Source organism: Microtus oregoni, unplaced genomic scaffold, assembly GCF_018167655.1.
Source record: "Microtus oregoni isolate MIOR12 unplaced genomic scaffold, Mior012 000015F_ref0000493, whole genome shotgun sequence".
NCBI classification, from domain to species: domain Eukaryota; kingdom Metazoa; phylum Chordata; class Mammalia; order Rodentia; family Cricetidae; genus Microtus; species Microtus oregoni.
Window position 1 is genome coordinate 22,965,824 of NW_024543074.1, and position 25,212 is coordinate 22,991,035.

The following is a 25,212-nucleotide window of genomic DNA, read 5'->3' on the forward strand; positions in this document are numbered from 1 at the left end:
TTAATTTTATGTATGAGTACTCTCTGCGTGTACACCTGTGTGCCAGAAGAGGGCATCAGATCCCATTGTAGATGGCTGTGAGCCACCATGTGGGTGCTGGGAATTGAACTCAGGACCTCTGGAAGAGCAGGCAGTGCTCCCAACCGCTGAGCCATCTCTCCAGCCCCTGTTCTCCATGTTTAATATTGCTCAGGGTACCCGAGTTATCTCTTGGTAGCCTTGCAAGTGTTCATACACACACATACACACGCACACATACATACACACAGGCATGTACACGCATATGTACATACATGCATGCACAGGCATGCACACATGCACATAGAGAGATGGAGGGCGTGCACTAGCTATGTTGGTGGCATGCACCTGTGAGCCCAGCACTTGGGAAGTAGAGGCAGGGGGATCAGAATTCAAGGCAAGGCGTTATGAAGCCCTGTCTTAAAAACAAAACAAAACAAAAAAGGTATATTTTACTGTTTTTTATAACAGTTAATGTGGATAATTGAAGAATGGTGACAATACGTAGAAACGTATAAGACGTACACACAAAAGCATATTCTGAGTCTCTGGGAGCAACCACTATTAATATTTTAGCATATTACTTCCAACCTCTTTGCTGGTTTACCCCCTCTAGTTTGTCAAAACTGTTTTAAATTAACGTTCTATTCTAAGTTATTTCACAATGTAATCAAAAACTCTGTGGAGATGGAGTCTCAATGGTGTTCTGTCTCAAACAGCTGGCCCTCCAGTTCAGGACATGTGAGCTATGTTTTGTGACAGTATCTCATGTAGCCCAGGCTAGCTTCATATTTCCTATGCGGCTAGGATTAAGGATGTTCTGGAACTTCTGATTCCCCTGCCTCTACCATTTAAATGGTTTCCAGTTCTTCTCTAACTAGTAACTATGTGTCGTTCTTTGATTACATGCCCTTGCAAGCTGGGACAGGACTCCCACCCTGGTGCATGGGAAGCCAGCAGTCGGCTGCCATCCCCACTCCCCACCCTTCCCCTGCCTGTAGTTTATATATAGCTCACAGTGGATTCCTAGGCCCAGAGGACAAGAGAGCTCCACACAGCTGGGACATGGCTATCCAAAAGAGACAATGGAAGAGAAAAGACAGAAGTCACACTGAATACACAGGAAAAAGTACAGGCAAGGTGGAAACGGAACTAAATGGAAAGTATTATTAAGGTATTATTGGTCTATGAAGTTCAAGTGACTGCTAGCCATTCCTACAGCAGGGAAGCTGGTGGTCCCTAGAGGTGGTCACACTGGTTGCCTTTTCCATTGTATATAGATTTTTTTAAAAATATTTATTTATTTATTATGTATACAATATTCTGTCTGTGTGTATGTCTGCAGGCCAGAAGAGGGCACCAGACCTCATTACAGATGGTTGTGAGCCACCATGTGGTTGCTGGGAATTGAACTCAGGACCTTTGGAAGAGCAGGCAATGCTCTTAACCACTGAGCCATCTCTCCAGCCCCTAGATTTTTTTTTTTTAATTTCCTGGTCGGTACTTCTAAGCCTCTTGCCAACTATCTCCTGTTTAAACTGTTACTTGAGATTCTCCTGCCTCAGCCTCCCAAGCCCTGAGATTTCACATGTAACCTGACTGTGCATCCCAGCTGTCCTTACGGGTCTCCAAGGCCCCTGCACCCTGCCAAGATGCTTTCCTTGCTGACGAGCGCAAGATGTAAAGAAACAAGCTAGGGCACAGACCAGGCCCCGGTGGACTTAAGAGCACGTTGAATGCGCTCAGGGAGGAGGGAGAGAGAGACTGGATACACTCCAAGCATGTGACGAAGGCTGGCAAGCTGAGGAGAACCAGGCTGTGCCATGCAGAGGAAGAGGAAGTGGGATGGGAATCAGTGCGTGGCATGCAGCGTTCTCCCAGCGGACAGTAGGCACTCAGGAGAAGACTGCAGCAGGCTGTGCTTGCTTTCTGCTGTAATAACCAGTTGAAACTTTATTATATTTTGCAATTAATATTTCTACTGGCAGCACTGGGTAGGGGGTTGCTCAGTGGGTAAAGTGCTTGCTGTACAAGCCTGAGGACCTGAGTTCAAATCCCCAGCATGCATGTAAAATGTTGGGCGTGTTGCCTGGCTGATTCCCAGTGTTGGAGGACAGGGAGAAGAAGATTCCTAGAGCTCACGAGTCAGTTGGCCCAGCCCATCAGTGAGCTCCAGGCTCGAGGAGAGACCCTGTTTCAAAACATAAGGAAGAGAGTGATAGAGGAAGGCCCTGATGTTGACCCCTGATCTCCTGCATACAGAACCACACACACACACTTTCGTCTGGATAGCCTAGAACAAGCATTCAGTATTTAGACATTTGATCCAGGAAAGCTTTTCAGTTATATTTTTGATTATTGCTTTATGCCCACCACTTCCTCAAGTCGCTGTCAGCTGCTTTCGTGTTTCCCTCCAGCCCGGAAAACCTTAAAGCTTTCCACCCACAACACCGATTTCTTTGTTTTTTTTTTAAATGTCTGATTTAAATACTTTGCTAGATTTTACATTGATATGTGTGTGTGCGCGTGTGTGCGTGTGTGTGTGTGAACAATCAAAATAGAAAAGAGCCTTGAGGGCTAAGGATGTAGCTTAGTGGTTGATAGTAACAGCACATGCAAGGTCCTGGGCACAGTGCCCACACTGCAAACAAATTATATACATACATGCATATGTACATACATGCAAACATAAACACATTGGGGCTGGAAAGATGGCTCAGCAGTTAAGAGCATGCACGGACTGCTATTGTAGATGACCCAAGTCCAGCTTCCAGCATCCAGGACAGGCAGTTCACGACCGCTCGTAATTCCAGCTCCTGAGGACGTGTGACATCTCTAGCATTTGTAGGTACTTGAACTGTGTGCATATACCCATAGTCGCACACATAGTTCAAGATAAAAAGTAAGTCTTTAAAAAATAAGAGAATCTTGACATCTCCTTATGGAGGATGGCCACAGCGGCATTCATCCATACTTCTAACCACTCAGGAGGCTAAAGGAGGAGGATCGCTTAAGTCCAGAAGCTAAAGCCTTTTTTGAACAGCATAGGAAGACTCGATCTCAAGAAACATTTTAAAAAGACATTTATGTCTAGAGAACTATAATAAAACTGATAGGAACTAGCCCCTGCCCAAGTCAAGCCCTGCTCATGACCACACCTGCCCTTGAGTGCAGCATCCTGCCTTCATTTTCTGGGCTTGGCTGCTTTTACTGAAGCTGTGATTCTGAAACTGACCGTGTCAACACATGCAGACGTATTTGTCCGTCCTGTCTCTGTTCTCCTGCTGTGGACCCTCCCCCTCTGTCTTCCTCTTTCTTTTCTCCCCCACTGGTGGATTCAGGGTCTCTGTTCCTTTGCCGTTCAGAACAATTCTTCCCCTAGCCGCTCATGCGTCCCTGAGCACAGAGGACGGAGTTTCTCTCGGGCCATGATATGTGCTCATGTTCGACCCCTTCATGGGGCTCCCAGGTATTTCCCAGGGGAGCCAACTGATGACCTAGGAGCAGCGGGCACTGTCCCTCTCCTCGATCGTGCCCAGAGCAGACTCGGCTGCTGCCCCCTCCTCCCATTTCCCCCATGTTTTTTTTTTTTTTTTTGCTTCCAACTTTCAATCCTCCTGCCTCACCCTCTTGACTGCTTGGTTTTAAAGAAGCACCCCTGCTCGCCGCCACCTGATTTGTTCTCCAGACTCTGTTTCCTGAGCCATTCTTCATCTTTTCAAGACACTAAATGCTGTCCATTTCCCCTGAAACCTGGTATGCGTAGCCATGGAGTTTCCAGGTTTCCCGTGTATTGATCTCTAGAGCAGTCCCCAGCCTGCTGGCTTCTATGGCTGTTTTACAGGGCCACATTCCCCCTGATCATTAGTCTTCAGAGAGAGGGACCAGGGTGGACCTGGAAACAATATGAAAACTTCTCACAATCCTCTCGGCTGGGAAATTTTGCCTGTGACACTTTGCATCTCAGAGGTGGCATCTGTGACTCTCTGTGACCATTGGAAAGGATCAAGGTCCTAGCGGGCAGAAGCCCACTCTGCACCATCTTCTTGGCACTGCTTGGCTCTGCTCTCCCCTGTGGGAGCCTGACTGAAAGACGTCCACCTCCCAGATGCAGTCTACATGGCCAGCCTGACTGTCTGGGAGTCTCTCATCTCTTGAGAATAGTGGCAGGGTTGGAAGACAGAAGAATGGTTCTGTGTGCCACAGAGACCTAGCGCTCTGCTGGGCAAGGAAGGCAGACAAGGCCTGGGTGTGACCTAACACATTAGTCCCCTCTGTCACCTGCAGTATAGTCCCTGCGGGTGGTCTCAGTGGGTATGTCTCTTGGGGTTGGAAGAGACTGCACTGGGGGCTTCTAAACATGGGACCCACAGTAGCAAATGGAAAATTCATTTATTGTTCAGCCTCTCTTCCTCATCCATTCAAAACAAAACAAAACAAAGCCCGTGACTCACCAAAGTTGTCCTGCAATCAGTGGAAAGGTTAATTAGAATCCAGATTCCCCCGGATTCTAGAAAGCAGAGCCCCAACCTCTACCGGGTAGAAGGCGTCTGGAGCGTTGTTATCCAAGCGGGGAGAGCGAGGAAGGGGTGAAGACCAATTTGTAAGTAATTGGAAGCTGATTAATACAATTAGAGCACTCTTCTTCAGCCTGGCCTTTCTCCTGTGCTTTCCCACACATCCTGATGAGACCCGGGGAGAGCCTGCGCCAGACACGTGCTGAGGCTCCCGCAGTGTTCTACAGAGAAAGGGGCTGGGGAGGTGCTTGTTGATCCAAGGGGAAATTTGCCAAGGAAAGTCCTGATCATCTCAGAGCATCTCCCCAGCAGCGTGCCTGTGATCTGACTCCCTAGTGATCCTGACTGGGGCCCACTGAGGTTGGGGTAGACCCCCTTCCCCTCTTTCCTGTTTGTTGATGGACAGAAAGAGAAATCTGTGACTTGGGGGAGGGAGGAGTGAAGCTCGGAGAGCACCTTTTGCCTCAGCCCACCGGGCCTGGAGGTGAGTGGTACCCCAACAGGGTCATTCACCCTCCCCGCCCCCCGGGCAGAGCCACCCCTCCTCCGGACCTCACAGACCTGACGAATGGATGGGAGGACCCAGGACTTCCTCCTCCCCATCAAATTGCCCCATGACTGCTGAGCCCAGAAGCTCAGCACCTGCCTCCCTGGCTGGCAGCCTGTGTCACTGCAGGCTGCCATCTGCCTCACCATGCTGGGTGTCTCCATTGCTTGCAGTTTGGATTTTTGCTGCAAACAGCTTTGCCTGAGGGCCCCTTTCACAGGCCCATGAGCGCACTGAGGAGTGGGTGGCTGGTGCCGGGACAGGTGGCTGCCTGCGTACCCTGCCATCTGTGCCTGGCTTGCTCTAGCTGCTGTAGTGACATTCCTGGGGGACCTGGATGACCACACTTCCTCAGCATGTTGTCGCTCACCTCCCACACTGCTTCGGCTCTGTCAAACAGCCCCTGTCGCTGCAATCTCCTGGCCTCCCACACGGGCACAAGCGGCAGCAGGAGGCTCCTGGCACCCACCAGGTCCCAGAGCAGTTTGCCTATCTGGTCGCCCCCACCAGTAGCGTCCTCACAGACAGACTGAACCATTCCCACCCCCCTATCACTTGCTTGAAGTGCCAGTCTGAGCCCTGCACAGGAAACTGTACCCTGAGATGCCAGCAGACCCTAAAGGGAAAAGACTTCATTACCGCCCCAACGCAGTCCTCCACGCTAACTGTACACATGCTCGAGCAGGCACGCATGCATGCGCACGTCATGTGCCAATATCAGCAGTGGATGTTGGTCACATCCAAGGAGTGAGCATTCATCTTCCCATAGGAGCCCAGCAAGGGACTGAGGGTCTTTTGTCCCCATGACAGATGGAATAACTGAGGCTCAGAGGAAGGTTGTCACTTTCCCATAGACCCAAGGAACCAGGAGTTGAAGCTAGATGTGCCTTTCTCCAAAACACCTAACAAGACAGCCTTCTAGTCATTCATTCATTTACATAACACCCCTGGGTGTTTTCTGTGTGTCTGGCACTGTTTCAGACACATAAGAAATGGGAATGAGCAAAGCATCCAAATGTTGCTTTCCCTTGCTCTTACTCTAGCAGGGGTGGCCCAGGTAAAGAATTACGATGAAACATGGACAGACAGTAAATAAGGAAGAATGTCATGGGGTCACTACTGCCGTGACGAAACATCAGAACCAAAGCAAGCTGGGAGGAGAAAGGTTTATTTGGCTTACACTTCCAAATCACTGTCTTAGAGTCTCCACTGTTGTGACGACACCATGACCATAGCAACTCTCATAAAGGAAAAGCACTTAATTGGGGTGGCTTACATTTTCTGAGGTTTAGACCGTTATCTTCATGGTGTGACATGGTGGCGTGCAGGCAGACATGGTGCTGGAACTGAGAGTCCTACATCTTGGCTTGCAGGCAACAGGAAGTGGTCTGAGACACTGGGTGGTATCTTGAGCATATATGAGACCTCAAAGCCCACCTCCACAGTGACATACTTCTTCCAACAAGGCCACAGCTCCTAATAGTGTCACTTTCTTTGTAGGCCATTTTCTTTCAAACCACCACATTCTACTCCTAGGCCTCCAAAGGCTTGTAGCCATATCATAACACAAAACTGCATTCAGTCCAACTTCAAAAGGCCCCATAGTCTATTGCAGTCTCAACAACGTTTAAAAGTCCAAAGTCTTTTCTGAGATTCACGCAATGTCTTAACTGTAATCCCCTATAAAATGAAAATCAAAAAGCAGATCATATACTTCTAACATATAATGAAACAGGATATACATTACTATCCCAAAACATTAGGAGGGAGCATAGTGAGGAAATACTGAACCAATGCAAGGCCAAAAACCAGTGGGCAAACTCCAAGCTCTGCATCTCCACGTCTGATGTCAAAGCGCCCTTCAGATTTCTTTCAGTTTTGCTGACTACAACCCGCTTGTCTCTCTTGGGCTGGCTCCACTCCCTGTCAGCAGCTCTCCTCAGCAGGTGTCCCATGACTCTGGCATCTCCAGTGTCTTGGGGGTCTTCAAGGCAATCCAGGCTTCAACTTGACAGCTTCACACAATGGCCTCTCTAGGCCTCCATTCAAGGACACCCTGACAGTCACACTCCTGGTCTCTCTGTTCTCCTTAGTTGTGGAGGCAAATTCCATAGCCCCTTTCTTCTATCTTTAACTATAAAGCCGGAACCACGTGGCTGAAGCTGCCAAGTTCTGCTGCTTTCTGGGGCTGAAACATGGTCCCCTTGTTCAATGACTTCTTCACCAGCTTTCTGCTTTTGATAGTTACCTCCACTGCCTAAGCTTGGCTGTCCTTGAACTTGCTCTGTAGACCAGGCTGCCCTCAAACTCAGCGTTCGCCGGCCTCTGCCCTGGAGTGCTGGGATTAAAGGTGTGCACTACCACACCTGGCTCTGAGCTTCTCTTTATTTCCTTTCCACAAGTTAGAAACTTAGCTGGGGGGATCTTGCCCTAAGATCACCACTCCCTTTATTCCAGTTCTTAATCCGTTTATCTCCTTGAACACGGGATTTAGCTCTATTCCACTTCCTGGTGCCCCTTTTCTCGTTTTGTATTTTTATTTGTTCAGCTTGCTGCTCTTCATTATAAATCTTCATCATAGTTAACACTAATAAACACACTACAGAGTCTATACTAGGCTGTTTTGGGATTTCCTCCGCCAGCAGAATTAATCCAGATCTCTTCACGTTAGCCTCAGGCAGACTCTTTGGGCAAAAGGCAGCCACATTCTTCACCAAAATATCACGAGAATGATATCTAGGCCACATATTAATATTCTCCTCTGAACCTTGAGCCAGCCACCCACAATTCAAATCCTACTGAGCACCACTATTTTCCATTCTTCTACTGGGATGGCCTAGTAAGCAGAATTTAAAGCAGTCAACTGCTTTTCTAATCCACAGTCCCAAGGTCCCTCAAACAGAAGCATGGTTAGGCTTATCACAGCAATACCCTATCCCTGGTACCAAATTCAGTCTTAGTTGGGGTTTCTACTGCTCTGAAGAGACACCATGATCACAGCAACTCTTATAAAGGAAAAACTTTTAATTGGGTGGCTTACATTTTCAGAGGTTTAGTCTGTTTTCTTCATGGTGCAACATGGTGGCTTACAGACAGACATGGTGCTGGAGAAGTAGCTGAGTGACCTACATCTTGGCTTGCAGGCAACAGGAAGTGGTCTGTCTCACTGGACATGGCTTGAGCATATATGAGACCTCAAAGCCCACCTCCACAGTGACACACTTCGTCCAACAAGACTACACCTACTCCAACAAGGCCACACCTCCTAATAGTGCCACTCCCTTTGGGGCCATCTCCCTTCAAACAGCCACACTATTTGTCATCAAATAAAGTCAGAGCAGGAATTCAAACAGGCCAGGAACTTAGAGGGTGATGGAGAGGCCATAGGGGGAGTGCTGCTGACCGACTTGTCCCCTCATGGCTTGCTCAGCCTGCTTCCTTATAGCACCCAGGGGTGGCACCACCTATAATGGGCCAGGCCCTCTCACATCAACCACTAAGAAAATGCCTTGCAGGATTACCTACGGCCAGTGATGGAGACATTTTCTCAGTTGAGGTTCCCTCCTCTGATGATTCTAGCTTATGTCAAGTTGACATAAAAATCAGCTAGTACAAATGACGAAATCTGTTGGATACCGAAAGGGAAAGATAGAACAACGTGGAGGAGCCACGACAAAGCAGGAAGAATGCCGTGGTGGCACATCCATTAGGGAGGCAGTTCTAAGAGGGCGGAACATCCCCAATGTTGGTGAGGGGGTGGGAAACCGGACCACTGTGCCCTGCTGGTAAAAAACACAAAGCAGTGTGGTTGTCATAGAGAAGAATGTGGCCAATTCTTAACACATTTAAGTAGACGTACCTATTATCTAGTATTTCTACATAATGGATACTTATATTTGTAATGTTAAGTTGGGAGCGTCATCCCAGTCCCTGGCAGCCATCCCAGCCCCCTGGCCTGGGAGTTGCATTGGTCTAGACTCCAAATCCCAAGATGCCAGGTCCTGACCCCTCCCGGGGGAAGGTCAGGACCACTCCCACAGGGTATTTAAGTGGGCGCCCAGAGGAGGATCGTGTGGTCCCAGGTTTTGCCTGTGCTCCCTGGTTTTCTGTCTGCCCTGCCATGATCTCAGCCACCCGAGAGCGCTGCATTTATTAAAACATGGGCATTTTAATTCGGTTTAATTTGGCTTGATTGGATTTCTGTGCGCCGGCGGAGAGGACTTTCTTAACAATATCCATTTATTCAGGTAAAATATCGAGAGTTATTTCACCTAAGTGTAAAGCAGGGACTCAAACAGATGCTGTACACACATACGCACGGCAGCGGTGTTCAGAGCAGTTGCCACCCGAGTGCCCACGGGACAAATGGTTAAATGAAGCATGTTGCATCTCTCGCCTTATGTGGCCTCCAAGAGGCATGAAATTGTGACACAGCCTACACATGGGTGAACCTTGAGGTTCTGATGCTGGATGACAGAAACCCAGTCACACCCAGACACTGTGGGACTCCACTCCAGTAAGGCACCGAGAGTGAGCAGATCCAGGGAGACAGACAGGGAATGGCAGTTGCCAGTGGCTGGATGTGGGGTAGCTGGTGTGTCATGAGCTTCAGCTTGCGGGGTGGAAAAGAGTTCTTCTGGCAGAAATGGAGGGTGGTATCACAGCAGTGGTGGTGACAGTGGCAAATTTTATTGTTACCACAGTTGAGAAAATAACCGGATGGGGCCAATGTGTATGCTGGTTACTTTTCTTGCGGCTATGACTAAATTACCTGACCAAAGCAACTTATCAAAGGAAAAGGGGCTATTTTATCTCACAGTTTGAGTCCATCGTGGTGTGGAGGAAGACAAGGCAGCTAGAATGTGAAGTGACTAGTCACACTGCCTGTAGTCAGGAAGCAAAGAAAAGAATTCTGGTGGTGCCCAGTAATTTTATCAGTTTGGGACCCTAGCCTGTGGGATGGTACCACCCACATTTAAGGTTCAATGTCAGTTAAAGCTCTCTAGAAAACCCTCGCTGTGTCTCCTAGGTGACTCCAAGTCTAGTCAAGGACAATGAAGATAAACCTCAGGGGGTCCTTTCAAGAAGGTGGGATTGTAGCATAGACTTGAGGCAGGTGTAATGGGGAGGAAAATGGCATCTGGGCAAAGAGCATTGAACAACAGAGTGGAAACCCCCAAGTGTGCATTATAGAGCTGAGGTTCCCTACCTGTAGTGCTGGGGTCCCCTGAGGCAAGTACTGGGGCATGGTCCCCAAAGTCTCAGCTGGTGTGACTCCATCCCGATGCTGCATCTCATCTGGTTCCTCCCACCCCGCCTATCAGGCCTGTGTTGTCATGGTTTGGCTCCGTCCAATGCACACCTACAGGGAGGCAGGTAAAACGCTAAGGCAGAAGTATCTGAATTTGGTCTCTCTCTTGCCAATTTGAATAGAATGTGATCCAAGTTTCCAAGTTGTTTGTCAGATGCCAAATGACACTGGCTGGCACAGTTGTACCCCCCCCCCCCGGGCCAGCTGTCTCCCAGATGGGATTCAGAAGCTGAGGGTGGGCCCTCACTTTAGGAAGTATTTACTGAGCTCCTAGGCGGTGCCCAGCCCTGGAGCAAGAAACAATTAGGACACACACCCCATAGGGCTACCAGAAAGTCCTTCTGGCACAGAGAAGCAGGAAAGGATGACCTTTGCTGAGGTCTTCCCACAGGGTTGGCACAAGGCTCAAACCTTTGGTGACAAGTGTAAAGTCACACTGCCAGGAATGGAGCGCTGTCGTGTGATCTTGGAATGCCAGTGTCGTTTCCACACAGGGGTTCCTGCGATTCAGTGATATTTGGTCTCCTCACGAGTTTATCCTTATTTTGTTTTCATTAATGCTTTGCCTGCGTGTGTGAGGGCGTCAGAAGCCCTAGAACTGGATTTACAGACAGTTGTGAGCTGCCATGTGGGTGCTGGGAATTGAACCCAGGTCCTTTGGAGGAATAGTCAGCACTCTTAACTGCTGAGCCATCGCTCCAGCCCCTCAGTCTCCTGACGAGTTTATAAATGTTATTTGAAGATAGTTCTTAAACTGTACTAGGTATGGAATATACCTCATGTGCATGTTAGGTGTCATGGGCACACACAGGAAATCACCCAAATTAAGCAAAATAAGAAGCTTGAATTCGTGATCCGGAGAAATATCGGTAACATCTCCTAGAAATCAGGATTTAAAAAAAAAAAACAAAAGGAAGAAGATGAGGAAGATGAAGGGGAAGAAGAAGAAATAATAGCCAGACAGGATGAGGGATAAATGAGTGGCAAAGAGAGAGGGGCCATGGGCCTCAGAATTAGAGGTTTTCCCAAGAGGAACAAAACAGATTGAAAATGAAGCAATCGCCACACACACCATTGAGAAGCACATCCCAGCACTAAAGACCCCGTCATCCCCGTCCTGAGAGCTCTGCCACCCAGGGCCAGTGGTGTCACTTCTACTGGGATTGTGTTTAAACACCGGTGTATTTGTTGTTCTGGGAATTGAATCAAAACTGAGGCTCTCCTCTGAGAAGACCGAGCTTGCTATAATTGGCCTGTGCAATTTTCTGCTCACAGCCTCTATTCATTTCCTGTGTGCAGCCCACTCCATCTGGGGCCAAACACCACCTGAACATCCTCCCCCAGACCTGCGGCAGAAAAGGGAGGGGAGGTCAGTGTGGAGATTCAGAAGGATTTCATGCTGCTTATGAATTCAGAGTAAAGGGAAGCATTTGCAAAGTGTCGACAATCCAGTGGTGGCTAAGGCGCAGGAAGCTTTATCCCTGTGGCTTTGCTGATGTAGCAGGAACAGTCAGGATAGAGAGCGGAGTCAGCACTGGGGGCTAGAGGGAGCCAGCGGTCCTTTGGGGGTTTATGAGGATCTTCCCACATCCCAGTTAGCATGGGAGCCACAGGCCTGGAGGGATAATCCTGCGGGTGGGCTGCAAGACTACAGAGAGAAGTTAGGGCTAAGCCAAGGCCAGCAAGCCTACCCCTGATGCAGGGGTGTAGCCCTCTGCCTGCCCATCAGGACCCTTTGGTACCACCACCCTGTGACACTGGCAAGTGCCCCTCTTTTATTACAAGTAGGTAATTGTTATATATGAGCAGCCCCTCACCATAGGCTGCTTCGTGGAAACCGGAGCGTTCCCTCTGGTTCTGAAATAATCCAGCCACAGTGTTTGAATTATCTACCCAGAAAAATAGGCAGCACCCTCACAGTGTGTTTTTTCTCACTGCAGCTTTCCCTTCCCACTGGGCTGGCTGTTGCTAGTCTTCCAAGCTGACCTGGTTGCTCAAACCCCACTTGAATTGAAGAGGAGGCTTGCTCAGACCCTGGGAATTTAGGGCTCCTCGGTGCTGAATTCAGTTTCCTGCCCCCAGGGCTCAGAGTAGAGAGCCTCCTGAGGGCTCCGCCTTAGTTTCCAGTGTCCTGGTGAGGTTGTGACTTTGCACCCCAGACACAGAGCCCTGAGAGGAGATAAGCCATTCACAAGGGAGACCCAGGGGGCAAGAGAGTCTGCATTCTTGATGTCTGCATGCTCCCACTGGGGTTAAGGGTAGGCAGAAGCCTAAGCATGTTGGAGCTTTCTTCCTGACCCATCAACACACACGTATGCACACATACACACACACACACATGTGCAAACACACAGTGCACTTTAAATTATTATCCTGACACTGATGGCCTTGCTGTGGGGAAGAGATGGCTCTCAGTGATCCAGCCCTTGCCTGTCATGCAAGGGCTCCATCCCCAACACCACCAAAGAAGAGGAAAAAAATAGGTGTCATCTTCAAAATGCAAACTGTGCTAATAGCCCCTGGGAAGGGTCTCAGCCTTCAGTTAACACCTCAGCTGGGAGCTGGCACTTTGGGAAGCTGTCTTGGTAGGGAGGGGAGCAGCCAGGGAGAGGCTGGCCCTGGTTCTCCCACACCCCTCCTGTGGGTGCAGACTCCATTTGTGCAGAACACTGAGGGCCCTGCGCAGGAGGGATGGCTCATGGTTTGTGGGGGAGCGGAGAGGGGGGCAGGAGGAGGGGAAGCAGCCTGTCTCCAAGAACACTTGGTTTTGTCCCCCAAGCTCAGTCTGAACACACAAGAGGTGGTTGGTCAATGCTACCTGAACAGTACCCACAGCTCCCTCTCTAGAGGCGATGGAGCACGCAGCACGGCAAGATGGCTCGCCACTCTGTCCACATAACAGTCTGCAGCAGAGAACAACTTAAAGAAGGCGGGCTGGGGGAGCACCTCCTGGACAAGCATGGGACCCATGTAAAACCAAACAGTGCTGGAGAGGCAGACAGGTGAACCCCTGTGGCTCACTGGCTGGACTCTGGCCAGGGCCAGCAAGGTGGCTCAGCAGGTAAAGGCACTTGCTGCCAAGTCTGAATATTCAGAGTTCACATCCTGTAGCCCACATGGTGTAGGGAGAGAACTGACTCCTGCAGATTGTCCTCTGACCCCCACAAGGGTGTTCTGTCACAAACACAGTAAGTGTTTTCTTTTAAGAAACACAGCTGGTTCCTTGGGAATGTTTTTTGTACCTGCAGTTGTTCATCTGACTACACACACACACACACACACACACACACACACCTGCTTACATTCATGCACATTTGCAAACACAAGTGCACTGACACATAGCTGCTCACACACACACAGAGGTGTGTGAGAGTCCAGAGGTGGCGGGGAAAGAGACAGACAGGGTAAGAAAATTAAAGGTGTGGCGGCGCACGCCTTTAATCCCAGCACTGGGGAGGCAGAGGCAAGCCAGTCTCTGTGAGTTCGAGGCCAGCCTGGGCTACATAGTGAGACCTTTTTTTTTTTTCCCTTGAGACACTACGGTCTCACTATGTAACCCCGGCTGTCCTGAAACTCACTATGTAGACCAAGCTGGTCTTGAACTCATTGAAATCAGCCTGCCTCTGCCCCCTGAGTACTGAGATTAAAGGCAGGCTCCCTTATGTCCAGGAATACCTTGTCTTTAACAAAGGTAAGAAAATTAAGCACGCGAGAATGACAAACTTGCCAGGTTTCAGTTTTGCAGCTTGTCACAGATCGAAGATTGACTGACTTACTGACGGATACAAAGTATACATTATAACTTTTCAAATATTCAAAGCAGTACTGTTTTATCACTTACATTATAATAGAAAAATAATTAACTCCACCATCACCATGCAAAATGAGGTTTAATTTGTAGCCATTTGGTTTTTTTGTTTTTTGTTTTTTGTTTTTTTTCCGAGACAGGGTTTCTCCCTAGCTTTTGGTTCCTGTCCTGGAACTAGCTCTTGTAGACCAGGCTGGCCTCGAACTCACAGAGATCCGCCTGCCTCTGCCTCCCGAGTGCTGGGATTAAAGGCGTGCGCCACCACAGCCCGGCAGCCATTTGGTTTTTAATGATACAGTCTAGAACTTTGGAACCAATTGTTCGCCAATTCTTTTACAGCTGCTGCTAAAACATAATTTTTTCATATTATCATATTTTGTAGCTCTGTTCATGTTAGCTATTTAAACCACATCCTGCCTTTATCTCCTTGGGTACTGAATTTTCTAGTACCACAGTCCCCTCCCCCACCTTCTCGCTTTTGACCCTTTTATTTTTAATTCCTTTGGGTCAGCTGAGCAACCACACCTTTGAGCAATGGTTTTGTTTTGTTGTTATTTTGTTTTGTTTTTGTTTTTGCGTTGTCTTTTTCTTGCTAGCTAGTTCATAGCGTCTGCTGTGGGTCAGAATCACAGTCCTTCTGAACTGAAGAATAGAGAGGGCTCCAATTTGACCCTAAGAAGGGCAGATGCCAACCTCTTCCGTGCTTACAAATGTGGCCACCAGGTCATGTGACCTGCTTTACACTCCTTCTCAGAGAGAAACAGCTCTGAGCAAGATTTGGTCAGATGCTCAGCTGGTAAAGGTGCTCGCCCTGATGGGCTGAGTTCCATCCATGGATCCCACACCATATAGGGAAAGAAGAACTCCTGCTCGCTGTCCTCTGACCTCTACACACACAAATAATAAAGGTGTGGTTTTATTTTAATTTTTGAAAAGCAAACCCGAAGGGCTGGAGAAATAGCTCAGTGACTATAAGATACTTTTTATAGAGAACCTGAGTTCAGTTCCCAGCATCCACATCGGGCAAGTCATCGTCCTCTGTAAGTCCAGCTGCAGGGGACCCAGCACCCTCTTTTGACCTCCAGGAGCAGCAGCACTCACACGCATACACGCACACACACGCACACACACGCACACACACACAACACACACACACACACAGTGTTAGAGTTGAAATACATTTTTTAGAGAAGAAAAGAAAACCTGAGCAAATACCCAGCAGTGTCTCACTAGGACCCTGGGTCTCTGTCCAGCTTGAACAGGCCCGAAAGGCCGTGAGACAGCAGGTGATTCAGCTGTTAGAAGTTTGGGCTTGGGTGGGCCTGACCTGGTTTGAGCAATAGAGCTTTCCTAGCAGAAAAGTACTTAGGACAAACGTGTCTGCCCCGTCAGCCCATCTCCCACGGACCGCTATGCTGGTCAGCCTTTTGTTACTGTAACAGATGGGAGCTATGATCCCCTGTGAGGAAGAAAGGGCCGTGACTCACCATTTTGAAGGTTTCTGTCTGTGATGAGACAGACCTGTGCTGAGCAGGAAGTAGTAGGAAACAAAACAAAACTGCCCACCTCGTGGCTAGGAGAGGAGCAGGTTCTGGACTCTGGATCCACTATCTGCTGCAAGCATTGCCACACTGATCTGAAGACCACCTTCTAGGTCCCACCTCTTAAGGTCCTCCCACCTTCCAATGGCACCATGGATGGGGGACCATGCCTTTAATACATGGGTTTTTAAAGGACGGACAAATCCAAATGAAGCAAGCCCAGCTTGACACTCTTGGCTGTCACTGTGCCTTTCCCTTCCCTTTCTCCTTCCTCCCTCCTTCCTTTATCTTGTTAGTTTACACCCATGCCTGGAGATTTTTGCATGTGGTAGAAGGAACGCTGCAGAGCATGCTCAGTGACTCCTCAGATGCGCAGAGCATTTTGGACAATGCACACAGATACGACCTAGAATGTTCTTTGTTCTGTCCATGTGCACACTGTGGCTCCCATCTGTGGGGCAAATCTCTCCAAGTGCCAAGGGCGCTTCCAGAAGCCTGCTCCTCAGGGACACTGAGAATGGTCAACATCGTGTTGAGGGCAGGTTGGCTCTTCATGTTCTTACCAATTTCTTTGCAGGAACCCATCTTCCAGGCCCAAAGGTGGAAAGTGCTAGGGATTGTGGGAGGGAAAGCCACAGTGCAAGTACAACTTCTGGGTCACTGAGTTGGGGCAAGGGACTAGATTCACCATGGCTTTGCTTTTACTTGAGATTCATTTATCCAGTTATGTGTATGTGTGTGTGCCTGTGTGAGTGTATGTATACCGTGTACAGTCAGGGGCCCTAGGAGGCCAGAGGGGATGTTGGAGCCCCTGGAACTGGGGTTACAGGCAGTTGTGAACCACCGAGAACCAAACTTGGGTCCTCCACAAGAGCAGCATTTGCTCTTAACTTCTGAGCCACCTCTCCAGCCCCTCCCCATGGCTTTTCATACCTGCTCATCACCACAGAAACCTGGCTAGAGGTTACTACCCAACAGCCTCAGGGAGTAACATGGCTTCCTCCAGGTTTGTGACACCCAGGCTTTTCTCTTTCCTCCCTCCGGCCTTAGCTTTGCTAACCTTCCTCTGTGTTTCCCACTGTCAAAGTCCTGTCTCCTGGCGGCTGGGTGGGACAGCAATGGGGGGGGGGGGGGCGTGCATTCCTTCCCTCTCCTGTGCTGTTAGCTTCTCTCCCTGAAGCCACATTGAGATTCAGCGTTCCAGCCAGACACAGATCGAGCCCCCAACATGTGGACCTGCCAGGCAGCTCGGGGATTGAATAACATCCACATTCAATTACAGACCCGTTATGTTTTCACTTCAATCAGAGGAATGCATGCGGTTTAAAAGAAAGGAAAATCAAATTGTTTGGCCAAGCGTCAGCCAGTAGAGGCAGTCACTCACCTAGCCCAGCATTCCCTGTTCACAGGCTGGGTCCTGTCTCTCTCCCTGTGATCCCTCGACACGCCCAGATGCCTGCTGTTGACTCACGCTGTGATAGGTGAGGAGCCTGGCCTCAGCCGTTCTGTTTCCTCTCCCCCTTCCTAGTTTTCGAACATTTTAATATTTTTGGCACTTTAATTACATTTGTAACTTTGTGATATTGTGCCCCCTTCCATGGCATTGTATGCCCCCCCCCCACCCGGGAGCTCTGACTGTGGGGGCTCCTATCCCTCCCTCCCCATGCTCACCTCCCTGCTATTCCAGATCTTACCTTCACTGGCAGGTTGAAATTCTATTATTCAACTGGCATTAATTCTTTCGTGTTCAGTGATTTATATGTTGGCCCTAATTTACAGAGGTGGCTATGTGATCCCATGCAAAAAAGGGTTTATTACTTACAGATTCCCAGGCCTCAGGAGCAGCCAAGGGAAGTCACGGGCCATAGAGATTTGACTAGTTTGAGTATATCCAGCAGCCTTTGGCCCTTTTCCTGGAGTTCTTGTCTGGTACCTGGGTGGAGGTTACTTAGGACAGAGGAAATACCAGGTTGGTGTGATGGATCTCTCTATGAGTCTTCTCATCCCAAAGGCTTCCGGGGGATGGTGGGGGAGGCTCAGTGGCTCCTGCTGTCTCAGAAACTTCCACCAGGCTCTCTGTCTTACACTGGAGAGGGGGTGGGGCTTTCTCTTTGTGGAACATTCTAGATAAAAGTGATTCCCCCTAGTGGAATAAGAGCTTATCTGGGGTAACAGGTACTGCCAGTGTTGGGAAGAGCAAGTATAAAGGCCAGAGTGCCCCTGCCCTGGGCAAGCCAGTGAAGACAGTGAGATACACCAGGAACATGAACGCCATGTGATACCCACAAAGAACTAAACAGCGGGCAGACCCGGGTCTTCGGCCTCCCTTCTCCATCCTTGCCAACAGCCGCTTCCCCAGACTGTCCCCTTCCTACCACCAGAGCCTGGGCAATTACCACCTGCTCCTGCCACAGCCGTTTAGGAAATGCTGGTGATTAGCGATTGTTACTGTGGTAATTAAAATTCCCTGGGAGCAGCTTGGCTAATATCCATCAGTATCTGCAGTCAGGTTGGCCGTGAGCTGAAATGGTAATGAAAACCTCGAAACCTAGCACAAAGCGGTGGTACCAGGGAGCGGTAAGTGCTGCCAGACACCCCCTACAAGCACCATGGCAGCCGTGTGGGTCTTTTCTCATTAAATGGCATTTTCAAGGCTGGCTGCTTTGCTGGCCTTATCATAGCAAACCACACTTGGGGAGCAGCAACACTTGGCTTCCGCAGAAGGGAGTGTTCTCCTGTCTGTGGACCTAGCCCAGGGTGGGGGTTCGACCCCGGAGAGGGCTTGTCCTGACCCTGTTCTTGGGGAGGGGCCAAGTGTTGGTGCCAGGCAGTGAGTGATGAACCTGGATGCCCTGGGCAGAAGTCACATGATTGGAGGCTATTGTTATGCAGGTTGTAGGGTTGGAGCGGGGTGATGAGGCAAGAGAGGGTCAGGAAATGCAGTGGCCAGGCTTGGATGGGATTGCTGCTCAGAACTTGGCCCTCTGGCATTCCCACCACTTGCTCAGCCATGCAGAAAGTGATTTCCAAAATACTGACAGTGTGTTTTGGGGACACATGCAGAGGCACGCTCCTGTGCTGAGTGAGGCACCTAAGCTCCGGACCCTCTGATGGGGGCAAGGGGCTCAGGAATTGCTGCTCCCACACTGGTTCAGTATCCCAACCATTCTGAGTGGCAGTGTAAGCCAGCAGACCATCCACCCACAGGACAGTGACAACAAGATTAGTAGCAGACCAGAATCTTTCAGAAACGGCCATTTCATTGGCTGGTCGCAGACTTGCCCACTGAGTCCTGGGGGAGACAATCCTGGCTGGCCGGAGGGCTGTGCACATGGAGCACAGATACTGGATTGAAACTGATATGGTTTGTATAGGGTTTGGGGGTGACTAGCCCCCTGAAAGGCAGACTCCTGGCAGTTGTAAGCTATTCAGCCTTGTACTTCAGATCCTGTGTTCTTTATCCCATCTTCATTTTTTCTCTTTTTTTTAAAGATTGTATTTATTTATTAAGTATACAGTGTTCTGCCTGCATATATGCCTTCATGCCAGAAGAGGGCACCAGATCCCATTGTAGATAGTTGTGAACCACCATGTGGGTGCTGGGAATTGAACTCGGGACCTCTGGAGGAGCAGCCGGTGCTCTTAACCTCTGAGCCATCTCTGTAGCCTCTTATCCCATCTTCATAAAGCACTTGGTTGCGAGTATTTTGAAGGGAGGTGGGATAGATGGATTGTTGTAGTAGATGGTGGAACTGAAGCGTGGCTTCTGGTAGCTGTGCTAGGGAGCAGATGGAGGGCTGGAGTGGGCACCACTGGGAAGATGCCCAGGGACTCGCTCTTCACCAGCACACTGCTGAGTGCTTCCTCTCATCCCTCTTTGAATCTGAAATAGTAAGTCCATCTGGTCAACAATAAGGACATGGGTGAGGGGCTGGATGGATGGCTCAGCAGTTAAGAGCACTGGCTGTTCTTCCAGAGGACCCAGGTTCAATTCCAAGCACCCTCATGCTCATAAATGCCTGTAACTCCAATTTCAGAACCTTCACACAGAGATATATGGACATAAAATAAAAATAAATTACATACAAAAATCTGTTTAAAAAACTCGGTGACCTCAAGACCCAACAATGCCTCTCCCATGGAAACTGCTCCTAAGCAAAGGTACAGTCCTTGTCCTGTGTCTCTGTGCACGGGGTGGATGTTCTCTCGTGAGGCATCTCATCTAAAGGTGGAGAGATGCCTTAGGTCCTTGAGCGTGATCTGAGGCTGTAGCCAGTATGAATTCATGGGTACACTGTGAAGAGACCTAGCCCGGTTCCAAGGAAGCAAAGAGCAGGAACAGTTCCAATGTCCGCAGCAGGGGCTGGATTCATCAGGTTGAACCTGAACACAGCCGATCTGATCTGGGAGGTGAGGGACAGATGTGTTGGTGGAGACCATTTTTGTTTTTTTTTGTTTGTTTGTTTGTTTGTTTTTGTTTTTTGAGACGGGGTTTCTCTGTGTAACCCTGACTGTACTGGAACTCACTCTATAGATCTGACTGGCCTTGAACTCACAGAGATACTTCTGCCTTTGCCTCCTGAGTGCTGGGTTTAAAGACAATGTCTGCACCACCACCGCCTGGCTCCCATTTCTTATTAACACAGAGCAATTGCTGTGATACATGGTGGGGAAGAGGCCAGCCTGGATGCATGAGACCCTGTCTGAAAAATAAGATTATGCTGCATAGACTTTAGGCAAGTGGCTGAGCTTGTTGAAGCCTCAGTTTTCCATCTGAAAACTGGGGTTGATCAACTTCCTCAAGGAACTTTTGGCACTCTATGCCCTGAGAAGAGGGAAGGAGATTCCATTCCTGTGCTTTGTGGGTTTTAGGCCAGTGTGCACTACTGTCTTGGTCCGTTTTCTGTTGTGATAACAAAACACCCGAGATACAGAGCAGTTAGTAAAGTACAGAGGTTTCTTTGGCTCCTTTCTAGGCACTAGGAATTCCTAGAGCAAGGTGCCTGTGTCTGGTGAGGGCCTCCGTGCTGTGTCTTGTGGCGAGACTTGGTTTTGCATTTTTGCTTTCTTTTGCATACAGGATGCATAGAGAAGTCAGAGGACAACTTCTATGAGTTGGCTCTCTCCTTCCACTGTGGGACAGGTCCTCAGACTTGGCCATCTCACCAGCTCCCCGACCCCTTTTACAAAAATTTATTTAATTTTGTGTGCATGAATGCTGCTAATATGTATGTATGTATGTATGTATGTATGCCGTGTCCATACAGGACCCCACAGATCCCAGAAGACAGCATTGTACACCCTGAACTAGAGTTACAGGTGGTGGTGAGCCAGCACGTGGGTGCTGGGAACTGAACCTGAGTCCTCCGCCAGAGCAGCAAGTGCTCTTAACTGCTGAGCCGTCTCTCTAGTCCCAGATTTTTAAAGTTGTGTGTGTGTGTGTGTGTGTGTGTGTGTGTGTGAGAGAGAGAGAGAGAGAGAGAGAGAGAGAGAGAGAGAGAAGGGGGCACAGGTGTTGCAGGACATGTGGGGGGTCAGAGGACAACTTTGTGAAGTCAGTTCTCTGCTCCCACCATCACATGGGTTCTGGGAATTGAGCTCAGGTTGCAACAAGTGCCTTTTACCCCGAGCCATCTTGCCAGATCAGCACTCCACCCTTGGTCCTAGAGATGAGACCCAGAGGCTTAGGGAAGCACTCTGCCACCAAGCAATATTCTCAGCCCTCTTTTTGTTTTTAATTTTGAGACAGTCTAAATTGCCCAGGCTATCCTTGAACTCACTCTAGCCTAGACAGGCCTGGAACTAGAGATCTTCCTGCCTCTGCCTCCTGAGCTGCTAGGATCACAGGCCCGGGCCAGCAGACACAGCTTCCTCTTCCTCTGATAAAGCCACTGACGCCTCCGCAGAGGACCCACCTCCGGGACCACACCTAATCCGTCTCCCAAAGGCCCTACCACTGAATGCAATCACCGTACATGGAGATCAAGCTTTCTCCAGAGAAAAGACAAGAATTCAAACCGCAGTAGTTTCCAGTCCTGAGAAATCAAAACGTGGGAGGTTTTCTCATAGGGATGCCAGAGAACATTCCTCCCACGGTCTGTGTTGGGTGAGAGACTACGCCCTGGTGAGCCTCGGTGCTAGAGTGCTGCCTAGCATGCTTTCCGCATGGACCCCATGGCCCTGGGTCCCATCCCGTAGCACCACCTAAGAAACAAAACTGTAACAGGGCCATCCAAGGGCAGGCCCTTCTGTACAGGCAGCAGTGGCTGAGTGATGTACACTGTGCTATGTTCTGGACCTGGGAGTCCCATGACCTCTTGTCTGCCTGAGAGAACCGTCTGTACCTCCCTCAGCAAGCGCTGGCTGTGGTCAGCGTATTATCGTTCTATTTCTGCAGCAGACATGGGAGTGAGGAGTGAGGTTGCGTGCTGGGTAAGGATGGGGTGGGGTGCTGGATAAGGATGGTGGGTGCAGAGAGTGCGGGATAAGGATGGGTGAGTTATAGGGTAAAGATAGGGGTGTAAGCCGGGCGATGGTGGCGCACGCCTTTAATCCCAGCACTCGGGAGGCAGAGTCAGGTGGATCTCTGTGAGTTCGAGACCAGCCTGGTCTACAGAGCTAGTTCCAGGACAGGCTCCAAAGCCACAGAGAAACCCTGTCTCGAAAAACCAAAAAAAAAAAAAAAAAAAAGGGTGTGGGGATAAGGATGAGGTAGTGGTGTGTGCGTGCGTGTGTGCGTGTGTGTGCACGCACGTGCATATGCACGCATGTATAAGGTGGATGGAGGGTGGGTAGTTAGAAAGCCAACCAGGCAGATTCTAAGTAGAGAGCCTGGTGTGTGCTTTTGTCCAGCTGGAGAATGCTGAGCGCATTTGTTCTTTAAAGGCTCGGAGAAGCCCTTCAGTGACATCCTAGTTCTTCCCAACTGTGCGTGGCCTGGGACAGTGTGCTCGTGCCTCTGCCACCCTCCCTTTCCCTCCTCCCCTCTCTTTCTCAGCTTTTACTCTAATATGCCACAGTTCAGATGTGGCTCCGTGGACACTTAGGGAGTAAGAAGCCACTTCACAGTCAGCCAGCCCTGGAATTCTGATTCCAGCTCTTCATTTTAAATAGGATGTTTGGCCCCTGGAGGATAACATCATTAGTGCTTGTCACACAGGGTGACCGAGGTGACAACCATTATCTATGGGCACCTGTTTTGAGGTCTTCAGTCCACTCACGAGTCTGATCCACTCTGTGAGACAGTGCCACCCCAGATCTGCTTGCTGGTGGGGACACTGAAGGTCCGCATCACACAACAGCTGGGCCACGGCCCCAGGACTGACTCTGAATGTCTGCCTGGAACCGGCCAAGCCTGGCTTTTCTCTGGGAAGGTGACCCCAGCCCTCCCCCGCTCCAGTCCTCCTTACTCAGTAATCTAAGCACATTCCCGTCACAGAAAAAGAGATTATGCAGCTCTTGGCTGTTCCTGAAGTAGGTATCAAGGGTTTGGGGGGCCTTATCTCAGCTGCTGCTCTGAATTCTAATCTGAGGCTCTTGGAGATTCCAGTCTTTCCGTGTCTGTAGAGAATCCCTCAAGGGAGAGCTTCCAGATACTGTGATGTGGCCTAGCCTGGCTTTTCCTTAAGCCCTCTGTCACCCTTCCCAGAACTCTAGGAGGAAGGCACGTGTGGGGTGCTGGACGCAGTGCTGGGCACTCCCAGCCTAGCAAGCTTTACTTTGCTTCACCAATGAAACGAGCAAAGCTCAGAGAGGTTGGTAGTCACCCAACACTGCAGCCAGTACACATGGGATCTGTGGTTGGTTGTGCTACACATGGGATCTGTGGTTGGTTGTGCCTTGATCAAACAGCCTCGTTTCAGTCACTTGATTCTCCTGCCATTGATTTTTCCAATGAGCAAGAAAGGGGAGCCAGGGGAGCCATCCTGGAGATGACAGGACTCAGAGGGATTCCCAGAGGTTTCCGTAACTGTCATTCCTGTTCTGAACAAGGGTGGCCACCCTCAACTTCTAGGGATTCATCCAGCTTTCTGAGTACCCTTCTCAACCATCCCTGTTTTCTTTACACTTCTTCCCACTTTAGTTCTTCTCCAAGGGGGAAGAGATGGGACCCAGCCAGCATCATCTACCTGTCCCCTCCCAGCAGCTCTGAGAGGCCCTGATGGCTGCATGGAATAGGGGGGCTCATGGGAGGCTGGGACCCTCAAAAGCACAAAGCTGAGGTGGAAAAGGAGGAGGAAACAATATGTTTGTGCTGTAGGAGCAGCCTCACCAGGCCGGAGACACTGCTGAGAGACAATGATGTGAGCCAGAGAGATGCTATATGGGAGCTAGCTTAGAATAGTGGGGATGGGGACATTCTCCTTGAGAAGCTGGAGCTCGAACATGGGATTGTGGGAGGATCCATGACTGAGTGGCACTGGAGCAGCTGATTGCAGCTGCTTAAGACTGGATCGGTCTGTCCTGTTCAGCCTCAGCCTCAGAGACAGAGAAGGTGCTGGTGAGGCAGCTGGCGATGGGGGGCCCAGCCCAGGTGGATGAGTCAGGAACTTCCTGCTTGTGTACTAGAAGTGGAGAAGGGTTGAGCTGGGCAGGAAGTAGCTAGGCAGGCTCTTGGATTCTGGTGGGTGATGGGACAGACACAGTAGCAATGGATGGTTTTCCTAACATCCCTACAAGCAGGAAATGAGGAGCAGCAGGGCTGTGTGAGGGGAGCACGCAGGGGCAAGGCAGTGCCACTTCCTGTACTCTAAGCATGTGTCTCTCCTTCACAGGTCTGGAAGAGGTCGGGGGCCTGGTTCTACAAAGGGCTCCCCAAGTACATCTTGCCCCTGAAGACCCCTGGCCGGGCTGATGATCCCCATTTCCGACCTCTGCCCGTGGAGCCCACAGAACCCCAGCCTCAGAGCGCTGAAGCCACCCGTGTCTATACTTGGGCCCGAGGGAGAGGTAAGATGTTCTCCGTGGAGCTCCCAGAGTCCTCAGCTCCAGCTTGCTCCTGAACAGAGCGTATCTCTGATCACAAGTGCAGTGACTTCTTGCTCAGTAGAGGCAGTCAGAGAGGATCCTTCTGGGATTGCTTTCCCAGCAAGGCAGTAACTCAGGTGCAAGAGCAGCACCATGGCTCTTTGCAGGAATGGCTTGTCACTCCAAAAGCTTTTGTTTATTTTTATTTTGTGCGCATCGGTGTTTTGCCTGCGTGTATGTCTGTGCAAGGGTGTCCGATCTTGGAGTTACAGACAGTTTTGAGTTATGTGGGTGCTGAGAATTGAACCCAGGTCCACTGGAAACGCATCCAGTTCTCTTAACCACTGAGCCATTTCTCCAGCCCCAGTGTTTGTCTTGTTCTTGCTTGTGGTGCTGAGACTGGAACCCAAGGCCTTGTACACAGTAGGCAAGCATCTCCCTAGGGAGTCGTCAACCCTTAGGGAGTCAGCAGGAGTATTGGGATCGTCTCTCTCAGGCCTGCA

At 49.8% G+C, this 25,212-nt stretch overlaps 1 protein-coding gene across 4 annotated transcripts in view; it reads left to right on the forward strand.

The window, feature by feature from the left end:
- The window catches only part of Rph3al (rabphilin 3A like (without C2 domains)), a 143,357-nt gene that overhangs the window by 94,959 nt on the left and 23,186 nt on the right, over positions 1-25,212 (forward strand). For all 4 annotated transcript variants that reach the window (XM_041664388.1, XM_041664387.1, XM_041664386.1 and 1 more), the window contains one exon: positions 24,517-24,691. In XM_041664388.1, coding sequence (XP_041520322.1) covers positions 24,517-24,691 — 175 coding nt within the window. The remainder of the gene's footprint in view (positions 1-24,516; positions 24,692-25,212) is intronic.